This window comes from Ranitomeya imitator, chromosome 6 (genome assembly GCF_032444005.1).
Source record: "Ranitomeya imitator isolate aRanImi1 chromosome 6, aRanImi1.pri, whole genome shotgun sequence".
NCBI classification, from domain to species: domain Eukaryota; kingdom Metazoa; phylum Chordata; class Amphibia; order Anura; family Dendrobatidae; genus Ranitomeya; species Ranitomeya imitator.
The window spans coordinates 370,452,114-370,477,775 of record NC_091287.1 but is presented as its reverse complement, the minus strand read 5'-3'; the positions used below and the strand labels follow the sequence as shown (position 1 = coordinate 370,477,775).

The window sequence follows — 25,662 nt, the reverse complement described above, 5'->3', positions numbered from 1 at the left end:
TGCCACACTAATGTGCCACGTGAGCACACGGACACACGGACACGGATAACTCCAGTACCGATTTTATACGGTACTGGAATTATCTGGACGTGTGAAACCGGCCTTAATTAGGATAATTCCATATAAAATGGAAATTTAAAATATTTCAGCTTTAATTGCCATGTGCGCTGAAAATATTCCGTGTAATTGAAAATATTCTCGTTGGAGAAATGCTGACTCGTCTTTGATAATCATTTCATAAAAATAAAAATAATAATAAAAGCCAAAGCATGACATCTGTTGTGGCAAAATGACCTCCATTTCATTTCATTTCAGTTCTCTCTGGGGATCCTCAAAATTTAAGAATTTAAATGTCAAATTGTTTGAAAAAAAAATAACAGCATTGATTGATTGCTGTGACAGCGAAGAGTTTTACTTTCAAGCAGTTTTTATCTATAGATAAAAGTGATCCAAACTGATACTCTGACCTCTATCCAATAGCTTTCTGACACCATTTTGTAAACTAGGGCTTCAGAAAGCTATATACCCGGGCCTATGTTATTAGTACCACTGCAATCAGGTTTTCCTACTTAACTTTTTTTTATTTTTTTTAACATATTATCAAAATAACTTGAAAAATCAGACTATGTTTTTTATGGACACATTGGAAAACCAGAATAAATCATTTTAAGTGATCCAGGTCTACAGCCCATAATTCTGATATGAAGATATCAACTGCATTCACTGCGAACTGTAAAATGATGATAATTGCTTTCATAATAATCTGTATTAGTTTTGTTGACTAGTGTTGAGCGATACCGTCCGATACTTGAAAGTATCGGTATTGGATAGTATCGGCCGATACCCGAAAAATATCGGATATCGCCGATACCGATATCCGATACCAATACAAGTCAATGGGACATCAAGTATCGGAAGGTATTCTCATGGTTCCCAGGGTCTGAAGGAGAGGAAACTCTCCTTCAGGCCCTGGGATCCATAGGGATGTGTAAAATAAAGAATTAAAATAAAAAATATTTATATATTTACCTCTCCGGCGGCCCCTGAACTCAGCGCGGGTAACCGGCAGGCTTCTTTGTTCAAAATCAGCGCTTTTAGGACCTGAGAATCACGTCCCGGCTTCTGATTGGTCGCGGGCCGCCCATGTGACCGCCATGCAACCAATCACAAGCCGCGACGTCACCGCAAGCTATTAACGCGCTCATTTTTAAAAATGAGCGCGTTAATGACTTTCAAAGACGTAGCGGCTTGTGATTGGTCGCGTGGCCGCGACCAATCACAAGCCGCTACGTCTTTGAAAGTCATTAACGCGCTCATTTTTAAAAATGAGCGCGTTAATAGCTTGCGGTGATGTCGTGGCTTGTGATTGGTCGCGCCCACGCGACCAATCACAAGCCGCTACGTCTTTGAAAGCCATTAACGCGCTCATTTTTAAAAATGAGCGCGTTAATAGCTTGCGGTGACGTCGCGGCTTGTGATTGGTCGCGGCCACGCGACCAATCACAAGCCGCTACGTCTTTGAAAGCCATTAACGCGCTCATTTTTAAAAATGAGCGCGTTAATAGCTTGCGGTGACGTCGCGGCTTGTGATTGGTCGCGTGGCCGCGACCAATCACAAGCCGCTACGTCTTTGAAAGTCATTAACGCGCTCATTTTTCAAAAATGAGCGCGTTAATAGCTTGCGGTGACGTCGCGGCTTGTGATTGGTCGCGTGGCGGTCACATGGGCGGCCCGCGACCAATCAGAAGCCGGGACGTGATTCTCAGGTCCTAAAAGCGCTGATTTTGAACAACGAAGCCTGCCGGTTACCCGCGCTGAGTCCAGGGGCCGCCGGAGAGGTAAATATATCAATATTTTTTATTTTAATTCTTTATTTTACACATCTCTATGTATCCGATACCGATACCCGATACCACAAAAGTATCGGATCTCGGTATCGGAATTCCGATACCGCAAGTATCGGCCGATACCCGATACTTGCGGTATCGGAATGCTCTACACTATTGTTGACTTCTAAAAAGCGCATACAATTTTTTTTTACAAACAGGGCAAAAACGTGAATAATTTTTACAAACTGTCCTGGAATGTCTGGACGGATGTCGCCCCTGACTGAAATATTGTAGGCACACTACATGTTAATAGAGTCATTTGGCAGATAAATCTTCTGTAACTGGATGACACTTAGTCAGATAAGTTTTTTTTTTTATAAATAGTGTATACAATTTTCCAGAACAAAAATGACACCATAAAGAGATTTTCACAAAATCACAAGTTGTCCTCTATCGACACTTGTATCCCCAATGATCCCAATTATAGGGCTCTGAAAAGACCTATCTTTAATGGTATTTGCATAGTGCAGGCACTAATAGACTTTGCTTTAATATAGCGCACCTCGCAAATAGTTTAGTACGTGCACTGAGCTAATTGAATAGGGAGCCAGCACCTGTTTTGGCAATTGTTAATTCAGTATTTTTGTAACATTCCCAACCTTACACCTAAGACAGAAGCCTCTGATTTAGGCTACGTTATAGATATAGAGTGGCATAGGTTAACCACTGACTTTAATCAAATTTGTTCCAAATTTCTTCAAATATTCTGATTCGGCGGAATTTAAAATTTTTGGATGTTTGCCTTGTGTGAATACAGCAAAATAGTGGCCCCATGTAATGCTAAGTCCAAGCTAGGTAATCAGGACTAAAGACCCAAGACTGAATACTAGAGTTGAGCGACCTTGACCTTTTTAGAGTCGAGCCGGGTTTCGCGAAACCCGACTATCTCAAAAGTCGGGTCGAGTGAAATCGGCCGATTATGACGTAAAGTCGGGATCGACCGAAACACGAAACCCAATGCAAGTCAATGGGGCAGCATAGTCGGCAGTGAGTGGGGGCCAGGAAAACACCTAGAGTGCCCATTTTAATGTCAAAACCATCCATTCTTCTTAATGAAGCTTGTCAAGCGTAATTTACCTTATAATAATTGGAAGGCATTTGAAATTGGGGGTCATTTGGCTAAAGTTGTGGTGGGTAGGGCTGGTTCAAGTAATTAGTGGGCCCAGGAAATCTGGACCACGTCACGGCAGTGGAGCAGGGAGAGGTAAGTATTTCAACTTTGCAAGTGCTGTGAACCTGAGCAAGCAGGGGGGGCCCACTCGTTGGCATTGGCACTGGCACAGGGCCCCTCAAAGTACAGCGGTGTGTTTGCACGGCGGGGGCGCCTCCCACCGGCAGCAACACTTTTGCGTACTATGAGAGGCCCTGTGCCAGTGACGTCGCCAACTAGTATTCCTCCCCCCATCTGATGAAGGAACCTGCACTTTCATCTGCACCTTCCTCTTTGTTCCCGTGTAAGGTGGTTTGGTATGCGGGAAGAGCAACCTGACTTTCAGCAGGGTCACAATGTTGTTGTGTAGCGTGCACGGGGAATGTTGTGTTATGGGTCAATGTACCAGCAGACTCATCTATCACTGGCTGGGCAATGGGCAGGATGAGGAGGAAACACAGATATAGGCCCAAAGAATAAAGTTGGCTAAATGCAGTTCAAAATTGGTAACACAGGAATAACCAGGGGGCATTGCAGTGGAGGACAACTGGAATGAGAGGCTGACACAGAGAGTAGGCCCAAATCAGTAAGTAGTCGAAATGCAGTTCAAAATTGGCAACCGTAGTAAACAGGCGGCACAGCTTTGTTCAGTGGAGGAGAACAGCAAGGAGTGGCAGACACCGATAGTAGGCCCCAACCCAACTAGTAGGCCAAATGCAGTCTAACATTAACAACTACTTAACGAGCGCCTGAAAACGGAATTTCAGGACAGGAAACCAGGAGAACAGCAAGGAGCGGCAGACACTGTTAGTAGGCCCCAAACCAACTAGTACGCCAAATGCAGTTGTTCCATTTAACCACAATTTAACGAGCCTGAAGATAGAAGCTCAGGAAAGGCAACCTGGAGAACACCTTGGAGTGGAACACACCATCTCTCTCCACCCCATACCCATTTTGTAGGCCTAATGCAGTGTAGTTTTCTACAACTACTAAACGAGAGTCGGAAGACCGAAGCAATGGCAAGGAAACCTGGGGAACACCTCTGAGTGTAACACACCATCTCTCTCCACCCGATACCCATTTTGTAGGCCTAATGCAGTGTAGTTTTCTACAACTACTAAACGAGAGTCGGAAGATCGAAGCAATGGCGAGGAAACCTGGAGAACACCTTGGAGTGTAACACACCATCTCTCTCCACCCCATAGCCAATTTGGAGGCCTAATGCAGTGTAGTTTTCTACAACTACTAAACGAGAGTCGGAAGATCGAAGCAATGGCGAGGAAACCTGGAGAACACCTTGGAGTGTAACACACCATCTCTCTCCACCCCATAGCCAATTTGGAGGCCTAATGCAGTGTAGTTTCCAACAACTACTAAACGAGAGCATTAAGATCGAAGCTCTGGAAAGGCAACCTGGAGAACACCTTGGAGTGTAACACACCATCTCTCTCCACCCGATACCCATTTTGTAGGCCTAATGCAGTGTAGTTTTCTACAACTACTGAACGAGAGTCGGAAGACCGAAGCAATGGCAAGGAAACCTGGGGAACACCTTGGAGTGTAACACACCATCTCTCTCCACCCGATACCCATTTTGTAGGCCTAATGCAGTGTAGTTTTCTACTACTACTAAACGAGAGTCGGAAGACCGAAGCAATGGCAAGGAAACCTGGGGAACACCTTGGAGTGTAACACACCATCTCTCTCCACCCGATACCCATTTTGTAGGCCTAATGCAGTGTAGTTTTCTACAACTACTAAACGAGAGTCGGAAGACCGAAGCAATGGCAAGGAAACCTGGGGAACACCTTGGAGTGTAACACACCATCTCTCTCCACCCGATACCCATTTTGTAGGCCTAATGCAGTGTAGTTTTCTACAACTACTAAACGAGAGTCGGAAGACCGAAGCAATGGCAAGGAAACCTGGGGAACACCTCTGAGTGTAACACACCATCTCTCTCCACCCGATACCCATTTTGTAGGCCTAATGCAGTGTAGTTTTCTACAACTACTAAACGAGAGTCGGAAGATCGAAGCAATGGCGAGGAAACCTGGAGAACACCTTGGAGTGTAACACACCATCTCTCTCCACCCGATACCCATTTTGTAGGCCTAATGCAGTGTAGTTTTCTACAACTACTAAACGAGAGTCGGAAGACCGAAGCAATGGCAAGGAAACCTGGGGAACACCTCTGAGTGTAACACACCATCTCTCTCCACCCGATACCCATTTTGTAGGCCTAATGCAGTGTAGTTTTCTACAACTACTAAACGAGAGTCGGAAGATCGAAGCAATGGCGAGGAAACCTGGAGAACACCTTGGAGTGTAACACACCATCTCTCTCCACCCCATAGCCAATTTGGAGGCCTAATGCAGTGTAGTTTCCAACAACTACTAAACGAGAGCATTAAGATCAAAGCTCTGGAAAGGCAACCTGGAGAACACCTTGGAGTGTAACACACCATCTCTCTCCACCCGATACCCATTTTGTAGGCCTAATGCAGTGTAGTTTTCTACAACTACTGAACGAGAGTCGGAAGACCGAAGCAATGGCAAGGAAACCTGGGGAACACCTTGGAGTGTAACACACCATCTCTCTCCACCCGATACCCATTTTGTAGGCCTAATGCAGTGTAGTTTTCTACAACTACTAAACGAGAGTCGGAAGACCGAAGCAATGGCAAGGAAACCTGGGGAACACCTCTGAGTGTAACACACCATCTCTCTCCACCCGATACCCATTTTGTAGGCCTAATGCAGTGTAGTTTTCTACAACTACTAAACGAGAGTCGGAAGACCGAAGCAATGGCAAGGAAACCTGGGGAACACCTCTGAGTGTAACACACCATCTCTCTCCACCCGATACCCATTTTGTAGGCCTAATGCAGTGTAGTTTTCTACAACTACTAAACGAGAGTCGGAAGACCGAAGCAATGGCAAGGAAACCTGGGGAACACCTTGGAGTGTAACACACCATCTCTCTCCACCCCATACCCAATTTGTAGGCCTAATGCAGCCTACTTTCCGACAACTACTAAACGAGAGCATGAAGATCGAAGCTCAGGAAAGGCAACCTGGGGAACACCTTGGAGTGTAACACACCCTCTCTCTACACCACCGAAGGGCTGATTCTTAGGAAGGAAGGCTGTCGGAAAGAAGCAGGGCGCGTCCGAGGGTGATTATATTCTTATTAGGTATATACTCACCCTCGGACGCGCCCTGCTTCTTTATTTGTAATGAATGTTTATTTGCAATGTGGTTTTGACTTACTCTATTTTTTTGGTAAATAATGATTTTATTATTTTCATTGTTTTGCATCTTCTTGGCAATAATATAAAGAAGATGCGACAGGACAACACTCGGTGGATGCCATATCTGTGTTTTAAATTGAAAAAAACTTTCAGTTAACTACTTGCAGGAGAAAGTTATTGTAGCTGGTGGCCATTTTTAGTACTGTACTAGATTTTTGTTGTATGTGTTTGTTTTTAATGTTAAAATGTCTGCATTTGATATCTCTCCAGTATTTTCTTTTTTATAAGCAAAATACTTATTTTTATATTTTCTGATGTTGGTTCAAGGGGTACACGGGCAGCAGTAGACAGGTCAGTGGAGGCCTAGTGGAAGGAGGGACCGCAGACAGGCTTTGAAGCCCTAACATAATAAATTGGGCTGGCTGTAGGCAATTTAAAATTGGTTCCAGGGGAACACGGGCGGCAGTAGCCAGGTCAGTGTAGTAGTAGTGGAAAGAACGGGCCGCAGACAGGCTTCGAAGGCCTAACATAACAAAAATTGGGCTGTAGGCAATTTAAAATTGGTTCCAGGGGAACACGGGCAGCAGTAGACAGGTCAGTGGAGGCCTAGTGGAAGGAGGGACCGCAGACAGGCTTCGAAGCCCTAACATAATAAATTGGGCTTGCTGTCGGCAATTTTAAATTGGTTCCAGGGGAACACGGGCAGCAGTGGCCTGGTCAGTGTAGTAGTAGTGGAAAGAACGGGCCGCAGACAGGCTTCGAAGGCCTAACATAACAAAAATTAGGATGTAGGCAATTTACAATTGGTTCCAGGGGAACACGGACAGCAGTAGACAGGTCAGTGGAGGCCTAGTGGAAGGAGGGACCGCAGACAGGCTTCGAAGCCCTAACATAATAAATTGGGCTGGCTGTAGGCAATTTAAAATTGGTTCCAGGGGAACACGGGCAGCAGTGGCCTGGTCAGTGTAGTAGTAGTGGAAAGAACGGGCCGCAGACAGGCTTCGAAGGCCTAACATAACAAAAATTGGGCTGTAGGCAATTTAAAATTGGTTCCAGGGGAACACGGGCAGCAGTAGACAGGTCAGTGGAGGCCTAGTGGAAGGAGGGACCGCAGACAGGCTTCGAAGCCCTAACATAATAAATTGGGCTTGCTGTCGGCAATTTTAAATTGGTTCCAGGGGAACACGGGCGGCAGTAGCAAGGTCAGTGTAGTAGTAGTGGAAAGAACGGGCCGCAGACAGGCTTAGAAGGCCTAACATAACAAAAATTGGGCTGTAGGCAATTTAAAATTGGTTCCAGGGGAACACGGGCAGCAGTAGACAGGTCAGTGGAGGCCTAGTGGAAGGAGGGACCGCAGACAGGCTTTGAAGCCCTAACATAATAAATTGGGCTGGCTGTAGGCAATTTAAAATTGGTTCCAGGGGAACACGGGCGGCAGTAGCCAGGTCAGTGTAGTAGTATTGGAAAGAACGGGCCGCAGACAGGCTTAGAAGGCCTAACATAACAAAAATTGGGCTGTAGGCAATTTAAAATTGGTTCCAGGGGAATACGGGCAGCAGTAGACAGGTCAGTGGAGGCCTAGTGGAAGGAGGGACCGCAGACAGGCTTCGAAGCCCTAACATAATAAATTGGGCTTGCTGTCGGCAATTTTAAATTGGTTCCAGGGGAACACGGGCGGCAGTAGCCAGGTCAGTGTAGTAGTAGTGGAAAGAACGGGCCGCAGACAGGCTTCGAAGGCCTAACATAACAAAAATTGGGCTGTAGGCAATTTAAAATTGGTTCCAGGGGAACATGGGCAGCAGTAGACAGGTCAGTGGAGGCCTAGTGGAAGGAGGGACCGCAGACAGGCTTCGAAGCCCTAACATAATAAATTGGGCTTGCTGTCGGCAATTTTAAATTGGTTCCAGGGGAACACGGGCAGCAGTGGCCTGGTCAGTGTAGTAGTAGTGGAAAGAACGGGCCGCAGACAGGCTTCGAAGGCCTAACATAACAAAAATTGGGATGTAGGCAATTTACAATTGGTTCCAGGGGAACACGGACAGCAGTAGACAGGTCAGTGGAGGCCTAGTGGAAGGAGGGACCGCAGACAGGCTTCGAAGCCCTAACATAATAAATTGGGCTGGCTGTAGGCAATTTAAAATTGGTTCCAGGGGAACACGGGCAGCAGTAGACAGGTCAGTGGAGGCCTAGTGGAAGGAGTGACCGCAGACAGGCTTCGAAGGCCTAACATAAGAAAAATGTCAATACAATGGTATTGACAGTGCCAGGCATTGAAGGATGTCAGCGCATAGACTAAACATTGGTGGAGCTGTGAGAGAAAATTTTGCAAGTGGTAGAGCACTGTTTGAGCTGGGGGGGGACTGTCTTGTGGCCGGCGGTACAGGCCCAGGGCCCCTCATATTACAACGGTGTGTCTGACGTTGGGTGCGCACCACCACCGCCAGACACTTTATTGTACTATGAGGGACCTAGTGGCAGTGCCGTCGACCAAAAGCGGGCACACCCACCTCCTCAGACAAACAGTACTCTCACGGGTGCTGGCGCCAAGTGGCGATACCACGGCCCCGTGTGGGGAGTTTGGCCATTTAGGGAGGTGTTAACATGTCGGATGCTGGACAATCAGGTGCTGCAAATTACGAGATTGGAAAAGTCGTTCAGAATAGTCCACAGGCAAGACCTTTACATAGGAAAGCTAGGTGTCAGCCGGGCAAGGTGGGGCAAAAGATTTCGAAATCCAGTTGTGGTTCATTTTAATGAAGGTTAGATCATCTACATTTTGGGTAGCCAGACGAGTCCTTTTTTCTGTTAGTATTGAACCTGCAGCACTGAATACTCTTTCTGATAGGACACTAGCTGCCGGGCAAGCAAGCTCCTGCAATGCATATTCTGCCAATTCTGGCCAGGTGTCTAATTTTGATGCCCAGTAATCAAATGGGAATGACGGTTGAGGGAGAACGTCGATAAGGGATGAAAAATAGTTAGTAACCATACTGGACAAATGTTGTCTCCTGTCACTTTGATTTGATGCTGCAGTACCTGTCCTGTCTGCGGTCATAGCAAAATCACTCCACAACCTGGTCAGAAAACCCCTCTGGCCAACGCCACTTCTGATTTCTGCCCCTCTAACACCTCTGGTCTGCTGGCCCCTGCAGCTCGTGTTAGAACGATCACGGGCGCTGTGTGCAGGGAATGCCAGAAGCAAACGGTCAACAAGAGTTGATTGTTTGGTTGCTAATATTAGTTCCAAGTTCTCATGTGGCATTATATTTTGCAATTTGCCTTTATAGCGAGGATCAAGGAGGCAGGCCAACCAGTAATCGTCATCGTTCATCATTTTTGTTATGCGTGTGTCCCTTTTGAGGATACGTAAGGCATAATCCGCCATGTGGCCCAAAGTTCCAGTTCTCAAATCTGTGGTTGTGCTTGGTTGAGGGGCAGTTTCAGGCAAATCCACGTCACTTGTGTCCCTCCAAAAACCAGAACCCGGCCTTGCCGCGCCAACAATTTCCACTGGCCCCGGAAAAGCTTCCTCATTAAAAATATAATCATCCCCATCATCCTCCTCGTCCTCCTCCTCCTGTTCGCCCGCTACCTCGTCCTGTACACTGCCCTGGCCAGACAATGGCTGACTGTCATCAAGGCTTTCCTCTTCCTCAGCTGCAGACGCCTGATCCTTTATGTGCGTCAAACTTTGCATCAGCAGACGCATTAGGGGGATGCTCATGCTTATTATGGCGTTGTCTGCACTAACCAGCCGTGTGCATTCCTCAAAACACTGAAGGACTTGACACATGTCTTGAATCTTTGACCACTGCACACCTGACAACTCCATGTCTGCCATCCTACTGCCTGCCCGTGTATGTGTATCCTCCCACAAAAACATAACAGCCCGCCTCTGTTCACACAGTCTCTGAAGCATGTGCAGTGTTGAGTTCCACCTTGTTGTAACGTCTATGATTAGGCGATGCTGGGGAAGGTTCAAAGAACGCTGATAGGTCTGCATACGGCTGGAGTGTACGGGCGAACGGCGGATATGTGAGCAAAGTCCACGCACTTTGAGGAGCAGGTCGGATAACCCCGGATAACTTTTCAGGAAGCACTGCACCACCAGGGTTAAGGTGTGAGCCAGGCAAGGAATGTGTTTCAGTTGGGAAAGGGAGATGGCAGCCATGAAATTCCTTCCGTTATCACTCACTACCTTGCCTGCCTCAAGATCTACAGTGCCCAGCCACGACTGCGTTTCTTTCTGCAAGAACTCGGACAGAACTTCAGCAGTGTGTCTGTTGTCGCCCAAACACTTCATAGCCAATACAGCCTGCTGACGTTTGCCAGTAGCTGCCCCATAATGGGAGACCTGGTGTGCAACAGTGGCAGCTGCGGATGGAGTGGTTGTGCGACTGCGGTCTGTGGACGAGGTCTCGCTTCTGCAGGAGGACGAGGAGGAGGAGGAGGGGGTGCGAACGGCTACAGCCAACTGTTTCCTAGACCGTGGGCTAGGCAGAACTGTCCCAAACTTGCTGTCCCCTGTGGACCCTGCATCCACCACATTTACCCAGTGTGCCGTGATGGACACGTAACGTCCCTGGCCATGCCTACTGGTCCATGCATCTGTTGTCAGGTGCACCTTTGTGCTCACAGATTGCCTGAGTGCATGGACGATGCGCTCTTTAACATGCTGGTGGAGGGCTGGGATGGCTTTTCTGGAAAAAAAGTGTCGACTGGGTAGCTCGTAGCGTGGTACAGCGTAGTCCATCAGGGCTTTGAAAGCTTCGCTTTCAACTAACCGGTAGGGCATCATCTCTAACGAGATTAGTCTAGCTATGTGGGCGTTCAAACCCTGTGTACGCGGATGCGAGGCTAAGTACTTCCTTTTTCTAACCATAGTCTCATGTAGGGTGAGCTGGACTGGAGAGCTGGAGATCGTGGAACTAGCGGGGGTGCCGGTGGACATGGCAGACTGAGAGACGGTGGGAGATGGTATTGTTGCCGCCGGTGCCCTAGATGCAGTGATTCCCTGACCCTGACTGCTTTGGCCTGGCAAAGAAACCTGCACAGATACTGCAGGTGGTTCAGAAAATGGTGGCCCTACACTGCCGGAAGGGATGTTGCGTTGATGACTAGCTTCATTGGCCGAGGGTGCTACAACCTTAAGGGACGTTTGGTAGTTAGTCCAAGCTTGCAAATGCATGGTGGTTAAATGTCTATGCATGCAACTTGTATTGAGACTTTTCAGATTCTGCCCTCTGCTTAAGGTAGTTGAACATTTTTGACAGATGACTTTGCGCTGATCAATTGGATGTTGTTTAAAAAAATGCCAGACTGCACTCTTTCTAGCATCGGATACCTTTTCAGGCATTGCAGACTGAGCTTTAACCGGATGGCCACGCTGTCCTCCAACAGGTTTTGACTTTGCCACGCGTTTTGGGCAAGATACGGGCCCGGCAGATGGAACCTGTTGCGATGTTGATGCCTGCTGCGGCCCCTCCTCCTCCGCTTCAGAACTGCTGCCGCCTGCACCCTGTTCCCCCAATGGCTGCCAATCGGGGTCAAGAACTGGGTCATCTATTACCTCTTCTTGTAGCTCGTGTGCAACTTCGTCTGTGTCACCGTGTCGGTCGGTGGTATAGCGTTCGTGATGGGGCAACATAGTCTCATCAGGGTCTGATTCTTGATCAGCACCCTGCGAGGGCAATGTTGTGGTCTGAGTCAAAGGACCAGCATAGTAGTCTGGCTGTGGCTGTGCATCAGTGCACTCCATGTCAGATTCAACTTGTAATGGGCATGGACTGTTAACTGCTTCACTTTCTAAGCCAGGGACGGTATGTGTAAAGAGCTCCATGGAGTAACCCGTTGTGTCGCCTGCTGCATTCTTCTCTGTTGTTGTTTTTGCTGAAGAGGACAAGGAAGCGACTTGTCCCTGACCGTGAACATCCACTAACGACGCGCTGCTTTTACTTTTACCAGTTTCACGAGAGGAGGCAAAAGAGCTAGAGGCTGAGTCAGCAAGATAAGCCAAAACTTGCTCTTGCTGCTCCGGCTTTAAAAGCGGTTTTCCTACTCCCAGAAAAGGGAGCGTTCGAGGCCTTGTGTAGCCAGACGACGAACCTGGCTCCACAGCTCCAGACTTAGGTGCAATATTTTTTTTCCCACGACCACCTGATGCTCCACCACTACCACTACCCTCATTACCAGCTGACAATGAACGCCCCCGGCCACGACCTCTTCCACCAGACTTCCTCATTGTTTTAAAAACGTTACCAAACTAACGGTATTTGTTGCTGTCACACAACTTACACGGTGAGCTATACAGGTCCTTCTAAAAAAATTAGCATATAGTGTTAAATTTCATTATTTACCATAATGTAATGATTTTTTGGGTTATCAGAAGTTGTATGCCAAAATCATCAGTATTAAAACAATAAAAGACCTGACAAATTTCAGTTGGTGGATAATGAATCTATAATATATGAAAGTTTAATTGTAATCATTACATTATGGTAAATAATGAAATTTAACACTATATGCTAATTTTTTGAGAAGGACCTGTAACTTCAGTATGATTTAGCTACCCCTTTACAGGTGGGTGAGACCACAACGAAAATCAGGCACAATGTTACACACTCTGTTGTTGGTGGCAACAAATGAGAGAGATGCCACACACGCAGGACTGTCACTGAAGCGCAAATGTAAATATTAATCTCCCACTGATTTGTTTTTTTTTTTTTTAAAAGGGAGACTTTAGAAAAAAAAAAATAATAAAAAAAAATGATTTTTTAAGGAAGAATTTATAAACCAAATAAAATGAAATGATTGTTTCAGGGAGAATTTAGAAAACAAATAAAAAAAAAATAGGCTTTCTATGGCCCACTGAGTGAGAGAGGACGCACACAGGAGTCAGGAGTGGCACACAAGCCCAGAGGCCAATATTTATCTCCCACTGATTGATTTAGTGATTTTTTCAGGTAGATTTTGGAACCCAAATCAAGCAAAAAAATTAATAGGCTTTCTATGGCCCACAATTGGAGAGAGAGAGATGGCACACCCAGGAGTCAAGACTGGCACACAATCAAAAAGGGCAATATTAATCTCCCACTGATTTGATTTTTTTTTTTTTTCAGGGAGACTTTAGAAAAAAAAAATACAAAAAAAATGATTTTTTCAGGAATAATTTAGAAACCAAATAAAATAAAATGATTTTTTCAGGGAGAATTTAGAAAACAAATAAAACAAAAAATAGGTTTTCTAGGGCCCACTGAGTGAGAGATGGCACACCCAGGAGTCAAGACTGGCACACAAGCAGAAAGGGCAATATTAATCTCCCACTGATTTGATTTTTCTTTTTTTTCAGGGAGACTTTAGAAAAAAAAAATACAAAAAAATGAATTTTTCAGGAAGAATTTATAAACCAAATAAAATGAAATGATTGTTTCAGGGAGAATTTAGAAAACAAATTAAAAAAAATAGGCTTTCTATGGCCCACTGAGTGAGAGAGGACGCACACAGGAGTCAGGAGTGGCACACAAGCCCAGAGGCCAATATTTATCTTACACTGATTGATTTAGTGATTTTTTCAGGTAGATTTTGGAACCCAAATCAAGCAAAAAAATAAATAGGCTTTCTATGGCCCACAATTGGAGAGAGAGAGAGAGATGGCAAACCCAGGAGTCAAGACTGGCACACAAGCAGAAAGGGCAATATTAATCTCCCACTGATTTGATTTTTTTTTTTTTTTTTCAGGGAGACTTTAGAAAAAAAAAATACAAAAAAATGAATTTTTCAGGAAGATTTTTTAAACCAAATAAAATGAAATGATTGTTTCAGGGAGAATTTAGAAAACAAATAAAAAAAATAGGCTTTCTATGGCCCACTGAGTGAGAGAGGACGCACACAGGAGTCAGGAGTGGCACACAAGCCCAGAGGCCAATATTTATCTCCCAATGATTGATTTAGTGATTTTTTCAGGTAGATTTTGGAACCCAAATCAAGCAAAAAAATTAATAGGCTTTCTATGGCCCACAATTGGAGAGAGAGAGATGGCACACCCAGGAGTCAAGACTGGCACACAAGCAAAAAGGGCAATATTAATCTCCCACTGATTTGATTTTTTTTTTTTTTCAGGGAGACTTTAGAAAAAAAAAAATACAAAAAAATGATTTTTTCAGGAATAATTTATAAACCAAATAAAATAAAATGATTTTTTCAGGGAGAATTTAGAAAACAAATAAAACAAAAAATAGGCTTTCTAGGGCCCACTGAGTGAGAGATGACGCACACAGGAGTCAGGAGTGGCACACAAGCCCAGAGGCCAATATTTATCTCCCACTGATTGATTTAGTGATTTTTTCAGGTAGATTTTGGAACCCAAATCAAGCAAAAAAATAAATAGGCTTTCTATGGCCCACAATTGGAGAGAGAGAGAGATGGCACACCCAGGAGTCAAGACTGGCACACAAGCAGAAAGGGCAATATTAATCTCCCACTGATTTGATTTTTTTTTTTTTTTTTCAGGGAGACTTTAGAAAAAAAAATACAAAAAAAATGATTTTTTCAGGAATAATTTAGAAACCAAATAAAATAAAATGATTGTTTCAGGGAGAATTTAGAAAACAAATAAAAAAAAAAATAGGCTTTGTAGGGCCCACTGAGTGAGAGAGGACGCACACAGGAGTCAGGAGTGGCACACAAGCCCAGAGGCCAATATTTATCTCCCACTGATTGATTTATTGATTTTTTCAGGTAGAATTTAGAACCCAAATCAACCAAAAAAATTAATAGGCTTTCTATGGCCCACTATTTGTGAGAGAGATGGCACGCTCAGGACTGGCACACAAGCCCAGAGGCCAATATTAATCTCCCACTTTTTTTTTTTTTTCCAGGGAAAATTTATAAACCCAATAAAAAAAATAATAAATAGGCTTTCTATGGCCCACTATCTGAGAGAGAGAGATGGCACGCTTAGGACTGGCACACAAGCCCAAAGGCCAATATTAATCTCCCACTGATTGATTTATTGATTTTTTCAGGTAGAATTTAGAACCCAAATCAACCAAAAAAATTAATAGGCTTTCTATGGCCCACTGAGTGAGAGATGGCACACACAGGAGTCAGGAGTGGCACACAAGCCCTGAGGCCAATATTTTTCTCCCACTGATTGATGTTGTGATTTTTTCAGGTAGATTTTGGAACCCAAATCAAGCAAAAAAATAAATAGGCTTTCTAGGGCCCACTGAGTGAGAGATGACACAGACAGGGATGGCACTCATTGAAACGCGACTTTGGCGTGAAAGTCGCGTACCGCATGGCCGACCCCGCACAGGGGTCGGATCGGGTTTCATGAAACCCGACTTTGCCAAAAGTCGGCGACTTTTGTAAATGAACGACCCGTTTCGCTCAACCCTACTGAATACTGACCCAACAATCAATTCGAAGTAAGCAGAGGGCTGGGTGTGAGGATGTAGTAAGTCTAGGACAGTTGATTATGTTTTTTTAACCCTTTCCTGTTCCACCATTTATGTTGATTAATGGTCTGCAGAGACATATGAGCATAGTAAATATTGTTTTGGGCAGATATGATTCTGCTAGCTGATTTAAGCAAATCTTCCCCAAATGAATATTAGGATATTCACTCATCTCTACTCCCATCGCAAAAACATAGAGCAGCAAATTTACTTGTAGTTAACACTTTTTTTTGCAGTAAAAGTAGAAAAAAATTATACAGCATTGCACCGTTATATGCTACAAGAACTGTTATCCAGAATATACATTTAATATGGAGGCCAAAGGACTAATTCATCATGTGTGCCAGTAGATTGCCCAGCATGATTGCCATGTAGAAAAAATGAGATGAGAACAAAGCAATTTTTCATGTAACAATAGAAACACACCTGTATATATTGTTTAGCAAATTGTTATTTCATAAAGATTATATATTTTTTAGAAAGTTCATTTTTTCTACAGTGTTTTCCTTATTCTCTTTTTTTGCTCTTTTTACAGGAGCTGGACTATGAAACAAAATCCAGCTATTCACTGAGAATAGAAGCCTCAAATAAGCATGTGGACAATCGATTTCTCAGCGTTGGTCCATTTATGGATACAACAACAGTGAAAATTACTGTGGAAGATGTGGATGAACCTCCAGTATTTTCTCAACTGTTATATACAATGGTTGAGTCTGAGGCAGCAAAAATAGGCAGCAGTATAGGAACAGTAACGGCGCACGACCCAGATTCGTCACACAGCCCTGTGAGGTACCATTGTCGTTGACTATTTTTCATTATTTTCATGCCAATAAAAGCCGATCACTTGCTGCGAATGACAATAATGCAGGCTCTGACCCTAATTTCCAATCAACATCACGAGAGCAGCTGGCTTTATCACTGAAATAGACCATATTAATCATACAAAAATGTTAATTATGTCTCGGCTTCCATAAATGTTTTGTAAATGTTGCTGCTGCATGAATGTTCTCGTTGTGACAGTCATTCATCAAATATATACGGTATATATATGCATTAAACTAGTAGCAGAGTTAACTCATCAATCTTTCTGTCAGCAGAACCAGAAAATGAAATGAGAATGTAACCGAATATGAGGGTAACATGACCTAATGAGATGATACATAGATTCATATTAATAGTAACTAGTTGGCCCGTGCAAAATTTTTGCACATTGGTCGTCGAGAGCACAGGCAATTTCCAAAAAATCAAGCTGGTCAAATGTAAATGTGTTTAATGACATGATGAAGGCAGACAGGTATTTATAAATGTAAATACATAAATACATCCGATAAGGATCATATACATTAGATAGGACTGCTCTACTATGGGTATACCTTGACGTTTGGTGGAGCAGCTTAACATACTTTTTTTTGCAAAAAAACGTATTAACTAAATACCCTGTATTTTTTTCATTTTTTGACTAGCACTTGCTTATTTACTGTGACTTTTTTTTACAACAGAGTATTTTTGACCTTGCTGTGCGCTTTTGTGTCTTCTGGTTTCTTGTTGGTGTGAACAGGTTTCTACAGACTTGTTCACTGTGCAAGTAGCCCATGTGTTTTTGTTTTTTTGTTTTAAGTATTTATATATGTAGATGGTTAATACAAAAATTTAGTTTGATAAGTAGTGGCCAAAAAATGTCTTAGCAAAATAAAATATCGCTGTTATAAAACCTCCTTAAACACAACATTGGAGGTGATAATGTTAGTCTCGAGAATGAAAAGGCCTGCGTAAGTTGGGTTAAACCCTTCAGGTGGTTGTAAACTTCCCACCATGTGATAAACCTGGCCATGTATTTTTAAACACCATAGCCCCCTGCCAGGAATATTGACAGAGTTCACTTAAACTGATGCAAAAGCCAAAGCATTATTAAATTATTTTGCAAATAATTTTGAGCTACGTGATCATTCTTATCAATAAGTGTCTGAAGTTCTTTACAAACAGTAATGGCATGTAATTGAACCTTTCCCTTGTGGCAACAGATGGAAGCAGATTGGTGATGACCGACTTCACCTAAATAGAGCTTTGCTGAACAATGTGGACATACTTCATCCATACTCCCAACACTGTGGGTTTTAACTTCATTGTCTGGAAGTAATAAGCGAGCACAACAGTATGTCATTGGAAGTGAATGTTGGCACCTCCTTGCACAGATGTCTTGTTGTAGATGCAGGAAGAAATCAGGTGGAAATAAATCAATACAATGCTCTTGCAGTAGTGTTCTACGCTGATTCACTATCTGTTGTCTGTGCTTCTGTTGAGCCTGCCTATGGTTTTCAAGTCTTTGTTGCCTTTGTTCATGATGTTTTAGCCTGTTTAATGTTTGCTGAGATGGTGTCTGAAGCAGTCTGAGACCTATCATTCCTGTTAACCTGCCTCGACGCCTGCATTTCATACACCTCTTCCTAGTCATCCTGCAAAGTAATTCCAAACCCAAACAATGTCAGGTCTGCACTCCAAATGCAACTTGAAATTTGCAATAGGCAGTGCATATTTCCAATAGCATAAGCAGTGCATATTTCCAAATGTGTTTGCATATGTGACTCACCTGCAGTGACGTGTGCAATGTGTTTGTACTTGTTTGCGATGTCTGAAAGCAGCTTTGTGGTAGTGTGCTTTGGGGTAGTGTGATGCCACCTACAGGTCATTTTTCCTTACTGCAGGTTTATGTTATGAAAATTAATGTTTAAACTGTATTTTGTGATCACATTGTGGATGTGTGGTTTCTTTGGCTATTTTCTTGCTGAAGGGGGCAGGTTTACCTTTCAAATGGTGTATAATTTCTGTGTGTGGGTGCAGTATGAGTGGAGATACAAAGTCGTCACCGAAAAAGAGTGTTTAGAAATAATATATAAGGATACTGCTTAGCTTACTCATTCATTCATGAAATGCATACATTTACTTCTTGGAATATTGAAAGCATAGGTATGTTCACAGGGTAAAGTTTTTGAGATGTGCATGATAGACAATTCCCAAATATACTTTCATTAGCTGAATTTGTTCTGCGCCCAATACAAAATCTATACCCACAACCATTACATGTGTCTTCTCTATTGGCAGAGTTGCATGCATGTTCTCACAGAACAAAAGACCAATTGCTACCTCTCCAACCCTTGAAACGGGCGCCCTACTGCTTGAAAGAGATCCGGACATAGGGCAGGACAGTCACAGTAGCTGACACATTCTGCCGGGATACAGTAGTGTATGATTAGGATGCATCAATTCTCATAGGAAATTAACAGGATAAAATTATTTATGAATTAAACACAAGCATCAAGGTTTCCAATAATGAGCAAATCTACATACTAGAATTCTTGCTCTCAGATCTTGCTTTGCCTCGAGAAAGTCAGGGCCCTGGGAGGATTTTTTAATCCTTTTTTTTTCCAGTCTCTCTGATGGACATTCATAGACTAGATGGCAAAGGTTGTACATTGAGACTGGGCAAATTAGAGTTTAAAATTAAAGGGAATTTGTCTGCATGATTTTACTATATAATATCATGAAAGGTTGATACAGGGGTTTAAACACTAAATTCAGTTATGTGTCACTTATCAGGCTTTGCTGCTGTTTACTTACAATGACGGTTTATCACCATGATATTATCACTGTCCAGACTATGTCTCAAGCAATTTTTAGACTGACCACACCCCCTCCGCTGATAAGCAGCTCACTGTCAATATACATTGTACATGAAAAGCTGAGGTGTGAACGGCATTAGCTTTCTCAGCTCTGCTTCATGCTACATCTAAGAACTGGGATTATGTTGCAACTACTACACCTACTAAAGTGATACATCATTGGATTCAGGGACTCTTTTCCTATATTATGCTGCTCTCTGATGAGGTAGCAAAAGCCTGATGAAAGATTCCCTTTAAAATAGTATTACTTACCCACATGAACCTCTTTGTGCCATCTACTTCAACATGATCACTGAGCCCTCAGAGTGTCTGCAGTGGTCAAATGTCATTGACTTTTTAAAATCTATACAGCCCTGTCAATGATAAGTAATGCCCAGTCTTTTTTTAATTAAAATTTTAAGCTATAAGTAGCCTTGTCTTATTAAAGGGAACCTCTCAGCAGGATTATGCACAGTTACCAACAGACCCTGTCAGGTTGGCACCATTACCTTGATTAAAATGATACCTTGGTTGATGAAATCCATCTTGTGGTTGTTGTTTAATCTTTATTTTCAGTTTCAAGTTAATTATATGCTCGTGCTTAGGGGCAGTCTGTGGGGGGGGGTTTCTTTATTTGGTGCTCTGATTAGATATACATGTGTATGGCTTCTGACAGGTCACTGATACTACAGTTTAAAAAACTGACCATCGCATCCAAACATAAACTAAGTGTGAACAGGTGCTTACCTAGAGTCACCAACTCATATACACTCAAACAAAAAAGGCAGCACTCTGTAGCGCCACAGCATGCAAATATGAAAATTGAATAGCATTACTGCTTTTGAAATATGCAAAATTGATAATGCTTAGCACATAAATTGGCCAATTTATGTGTACCTGGAAGCCACATTAAGTTGTTTCTTGCTTCCAGGACCTAACTTAATGCCAATCCTCTCTTAGAATAAAGTCTTCATCCGTATGGGAACTTAATATCAATCCTCTCTTAGACTAAAATCTATATCTCTGTGGATGGGTAGTGGTCCTGCTGTGATTAAACATACCTGAGGCTAAGAGGTGGAGTGCTCAGTCAGAAGACTCGTACAAACTTCAAAAAACTGAACGCAATTCAATTTTCATATTTCATATTTGCATGCTATGGTGCTACAGAATGCTGCCATTTTTGGTTTGTTCGAGTCATTCGACGAACCCGAACAATTTGCTTAAAATTTGACTGTTCGAGTTTCTGTTCGATAACTGTTCGTTCAGCAAAAGCCTCGCTTGATTTGCACATAAAAACTGTTTATCATTGTTAATAGACTGTTTCAGTGTATAGTGGGTGGGGGTGGGGGATGGGGATAGATCTGTGCTGAAATAACGCCGATCTCCATTTTTTTTTCTTTCCCGCATTTACAGTGGGGCGGTGCAGTCTCTCAGCCTATCAGCAGTGCGCACACACACAGCAATGTGCATGTGTCATTGGCTGTGTATGTCACATGTCCTTACCCTATAAGAACCAGCCATTTGCCCCATCGCCACCATTTCCTCACTGCTGCAGCTTAGTGTTAGACGGCACCGATGCTGCTGTGGCTGCTATACAGACCAAGAGTGTTTTTTGGAGCGAATTGTCAGAGAGATAGGTTTAGGGAGTCAGGAGGAGTCGGGACTAGTTGTGATATCAGCCCTTTTCAGGGTAGGCTACAGCAGTTCATAGCACTGTTTGCCAGGCAGGTCTGTGCCAGTGCTGTGGAAGTGTTTGTCACAGCATTTGGTGTAATCTAGCTCAGCCAATCCTTTTGGGCTAGTAGCATTGTCTGATAGTCATCTGAGTAGCCCACCTGTGAAACTAACTACACCGCCCGTGTATTTCTATTTTCACTGCATCTAATCCAGTTAATAGTTTTGGGCCTAGGAGCAGTGTCTGGACGTCAGCAGAGTAGCCCACCTGTGAAACAAAATATACCGCCTGTGTATCTATATTTTCACTGCATCTAATCCAGTTATTAGTTTAGGGTCTAGGAGCAGTGTCTGCAGGTCAGCAGAGTAGCCCACCTGTGAAACAAACTATACCGCCTGTGTATCTCTATTTTCACTGCATCTAATCCAGTTATTAGTTTAGGGCCTAGGAGCAGTGTCTGAATATCAGCAGAGTAGCCCGCCTATGAAACAAGCTATACCGCCTCTGTATCTCTATTTTCACTGCATCTAATCTAGGTATTAATTTAGGGCCTAGGAGCAGTGTCTGCACGTCAGCAGAGTAGCCCGCCTGTGAAACAAACTATACCGCCTGTGTATCTCTATTTTCACTGCATCTAATCCAGTTATTAGTTTTGGGCCTAGGAGCAGTGTCTGCTAGGGTTGAGCGACCTTTACTTTTATAGGATCGGGTCGGGTTTCACGAAACCCGACTTTTGAAAAAGTCAGGTCGAGTGAAATCGGCCAATCCTATAAAAAAGTCGGGGTCGGGGTCGGACGAAACCCGAAACCCAATGCAGTGCATTGGGTTTCCATGGTTCCCAGGGTCTGAAGGAGCGGAAACTCTCCTTCAGGCCCTGCGATCCATATTTTAGTGTAAAATAAAGAATTAAAATAAAAAATATCGCAATACTTACCCTCTGACGCGCCCTGGTACTAACCGGGAACCTTCCTTCCTTAGAATCAGCCTTCCAGGACCCTGCGGTGACGTCGCGGTGACGTCGCGGCTTGTGATTGGCCGCGCGGCCGCCCATGTGACCGCTCGCGCGGCCAATCACAAGCCGCGACGTCACCCGCGACGTCACCGAAGGTCCTGGAAGGGCTGATTCTTAGGAAGGAAGGCTGCCGGAAAGAAGCAGGGCGCGTCCGAGGGTGAGTATATATAGGAATATACTCACCCTCGGACGCGCCCTGCTTCTTTCCGGCAGCCTTCCTTCCTAAGAATCAGCCCTTCCAGGACCTTCGGTGACGTCGCGGGTGACGTCGCGGCTTGTGATTGGCCGCGCGAGCGGTCACATGGGCGGCCGCGCGGCCAATCACAAGCCGCGACGTCACCGCGACGTCACCGCAGGGTCCTGGAAGGCTGATTCTAAGGAAGGAAGGTTCCCGGTTAGTACCAGGGCGCGTCAGAGGGTAAGTATTGCGATATTTTTTATTTTAATTCTTTATTTTACACTTAAATCTGAATCCCGATACCAATTCCCGATATCTTAAACATATCGGGAATTGGTATCGGAATTCCGATTCTAGATTCAAAAGATCGCCGACTTCATGGCCGACCCCACACTGGGGTCGGGTCGGGTTTCATGAAATCCGACCTTGCCAAAAGTCGGCGACTTTTGAAAAATTTCGACCCGTTTCGCTCAACCCTAGTGTCTGCACGTCAGCAGAGTAGCCCCCCAGTGAAACAAACTATACAGCCTGTGTATATCAATTTTCACTGCATCTAATCCAGTTATTAGTTTTGGGCCTAGTTCCACAGTTTGGCCACTCAGTTCAGCTCTGTTTTCATCCAACGGTTGTTGTGCCAACAACTACAGATACAGAGTTGCCAATTAGTTATGCACTAAAATGAGTGGCAAAAGGCCTGCTACTGGTGGAAAGGGGAATAGGTGTTTTGGAAAGGGAAAAAAAGGTTGTGTCCGTGGGGTAGGTGGTAAACCAACAGTAAAATCTGCAGAAGAAAGACCATCTTCCAGCCAAAGTAAGATGTCTACTTCTTTTCGTGGACAATCTGATATGATCCCTTTCTTACGACCCTCGCTACAAGCACCGCCAAATATTCCAGATGAGGCACAAAAACAGCAGGTGCTTGAACGGATATCAAGTGCTCGTTCAAGCGAGCTCTCCTCCATGTTAACTTCAACATCACAACTACTCCAGTCCTCAGAGTTGTCAACCCAATCGCACTTGCTTCCTCACAGCTCCCAAGTCTCCAGCTGCTCATCTGAGCATGGGGTAACACACATGGTTGAGTCTGTAGAGCTGTTTACACATACTATAGCTTGGGAATCAGAGCTTCTGTGAATACAGACGAGGAAATGATCTGCACTGATGCCCAGAATCTTTGTGAGTCGGATCCAGGCCCAGATGAAGAAGGTTCTGAGCATAATGTAGACCCTCATTCCCAAACTGTAACTCCTGTTGGTGGAGACAATGAGGAAGATGATGATGATGAGACTGAGATACCTGATTGGAACAAAAACTTGACTTTTCGGTCGGGGTAGGAAGAGGTTGGCTCTGAGGATGATGGGCGTGAGAACACACAGGATGATGATGACGAGTTTGTAGACCCCACTTACTGTCAATCCCCAGTCCGCCAGTCCATGATGTCAGCTGAGGAGGTGGAGGAGGATACTGGTGACGAGTCTGATGATGAGGTAACGGTGCACCTTCCTGGACAGAGATGGAGTACTGGAAGCACGTCAACCACTGCATCCTCAACCCCAACTGTGCCTCAGACAAGAACTTGTGGTGGCTCTTCAGGTTGTATGGGCTCTAAGCCTTGCATAGCCTGGGCATTTTTTGACATTGCAAAGGATGACTCAACTCATGTTGTCTGTAAGATTTGTCAACAAAATCTTAGTAGAGGCCAAAAAATCACTAGCTTGAGTACTTCATGCATGAACAGTCACATGAATATGAGGCATAAGTTGCAGTGGGAAGCTCACTGTGCTATAATGCGGCCTAATGGGCTGGGTCAACCACCTTCTGCCCCATCAAGTGCATCCGTGTCCTCTTCATCCTCTGTGACTGTGGGGACAGCAGTCGCACATGGTTTTGGATGCAGACCTTCCACCTCTTTACCCACAACAGCCAGTGTGATTGGCAGGTCATCAGGACATTTGCTAGTGGAAACACCCGCTGGTGTTGAGCGCTCTCTGACATCGACACCACATTTTGATCAAGGCAACATAACATCTCCGCCTGCACCTTCCTCACAGACCAGCAGTTTGCCGGGGACACCCTACTCAACTCCGTCTAAGCACGGCAGCCAGCCCTCAGTCCCTCAGATGTGGACAAGTAAAAGACCATTTCCTCCTAGCCATTACAAAGCTAAGAGGTTGAATTTCTCCATCAGCAAGCTGTTGGCTACAGAAATGCTGCCTTTCTGCCTGGTGGACACAGATGATTTTCGAGACCTTATGTCCGTCGCAGTGCCCCAGTACCAGATGCCCAGTCGCCACTACTTCTCAAAGAAAGCTGTGCCTGCACTACACCAGCATGTCGCACACAACATCGCCGCTTCCTTGAGAAACTCTGCGTGTGACAGGGTGCATTTCACCACAGACATTTGGACGAGTAGACATGGATAGGGGCGTTATATGTCGGTGACTGGGAACTGGGTAACTACGGGACATCAGGAGAAGTGGCTGCTGTCCAAGTCTTGCCGTCACCACGAGTTGCTCGTCGATCCTCTGTATCTAGAAGTTCCTCCACTGATTCTGCCTCCTCAGCCTCCAATCGGTCCTCCACCTGCACCCAAAGCCTGTCTGGTAATGCCACCTGTGTTGTAACTGCGCAGAAGGAATCCTGCACACATCCTCACTATGCTATCACCAGGGCTCAACGGCATCAGGCAGTGTTTACATTGAAATGTCTGGGAAATGTGAGTCACACAGCAGAGGAGTTGTGGTCAGCTCTGGAGACCGAATTCCATCAATGGTTGTCTCCACTCAACCTGCAGCCAGGGAAGGCTGTGTGCGACAATGCCTCAAACCTGGGTGCGGCCCTTCGCCGGGGCAATGTCACACACGTGCCTTGTATGGCTCATGTTTTGAACCTGGTTGTCCAGCAATTTTTATCCCACTATCCTGGACTACATGGGCTTCTGCAGAGGGCACGGTCGCTGTGTGCTCACTTCCGCCATTTGCATCCCGCAACTCGACGACTTGCATCTCTACAGAAGTCGTTGGGCCTGCCAGTTCACCGGCTGAAACGCGATGTGCCCATATGGTGGAATTCAACTCTGCACATGTTGCAGCGACTGTGGCAGAACCGATGAGCCCTGGTGCAATACGTTATGATGTATAGCCTGGGCCAACGAGATCTAGAGATGGGGCAAATCACGCTGCAGGAGTGGTCTCAGATCAGGGACCTATGCACCCTTCTGCACAGTTTTGAAATAGCAACGAAGATGTTTAGTGCTGACAAAGCCATTATCAGCATGACCATTCCTGTGATTTACATGCTGGAGCACACCTTACACAGTGTTCGGAGTCAAGTGGTGGAACAAGAGGAGGAGGAGGAACAGGAGGAGTCGTATGTGGAATGGATCATATC

The 25,662-nt window shown here is 44.6% G+C and overlaps 1 protein-coding gene across 2 annotated transcripts in view; it reads left to right on the top strand.

Moving 5' to 3' along the window:
• Positions 1-25,662, top strand: part of LOC138642675 (cadherin-7) — a 596,493-nt gene that overhangs the window by 467,137 nt on the left and 103,694 nt on the right. For both annotated transcript variants that reach the window (XM_069730993.1, XM_069730992.1), the window contains exon 7: positions 16,287-16,540. In XM_069730993.1, the coding sequence (XP_069587094.1) occupies positions 16,287-16,540 (254 nt within the window). The remainder of the gene's footprint in view (positions 1-16,286; positions 16,541-25,662) is intronic.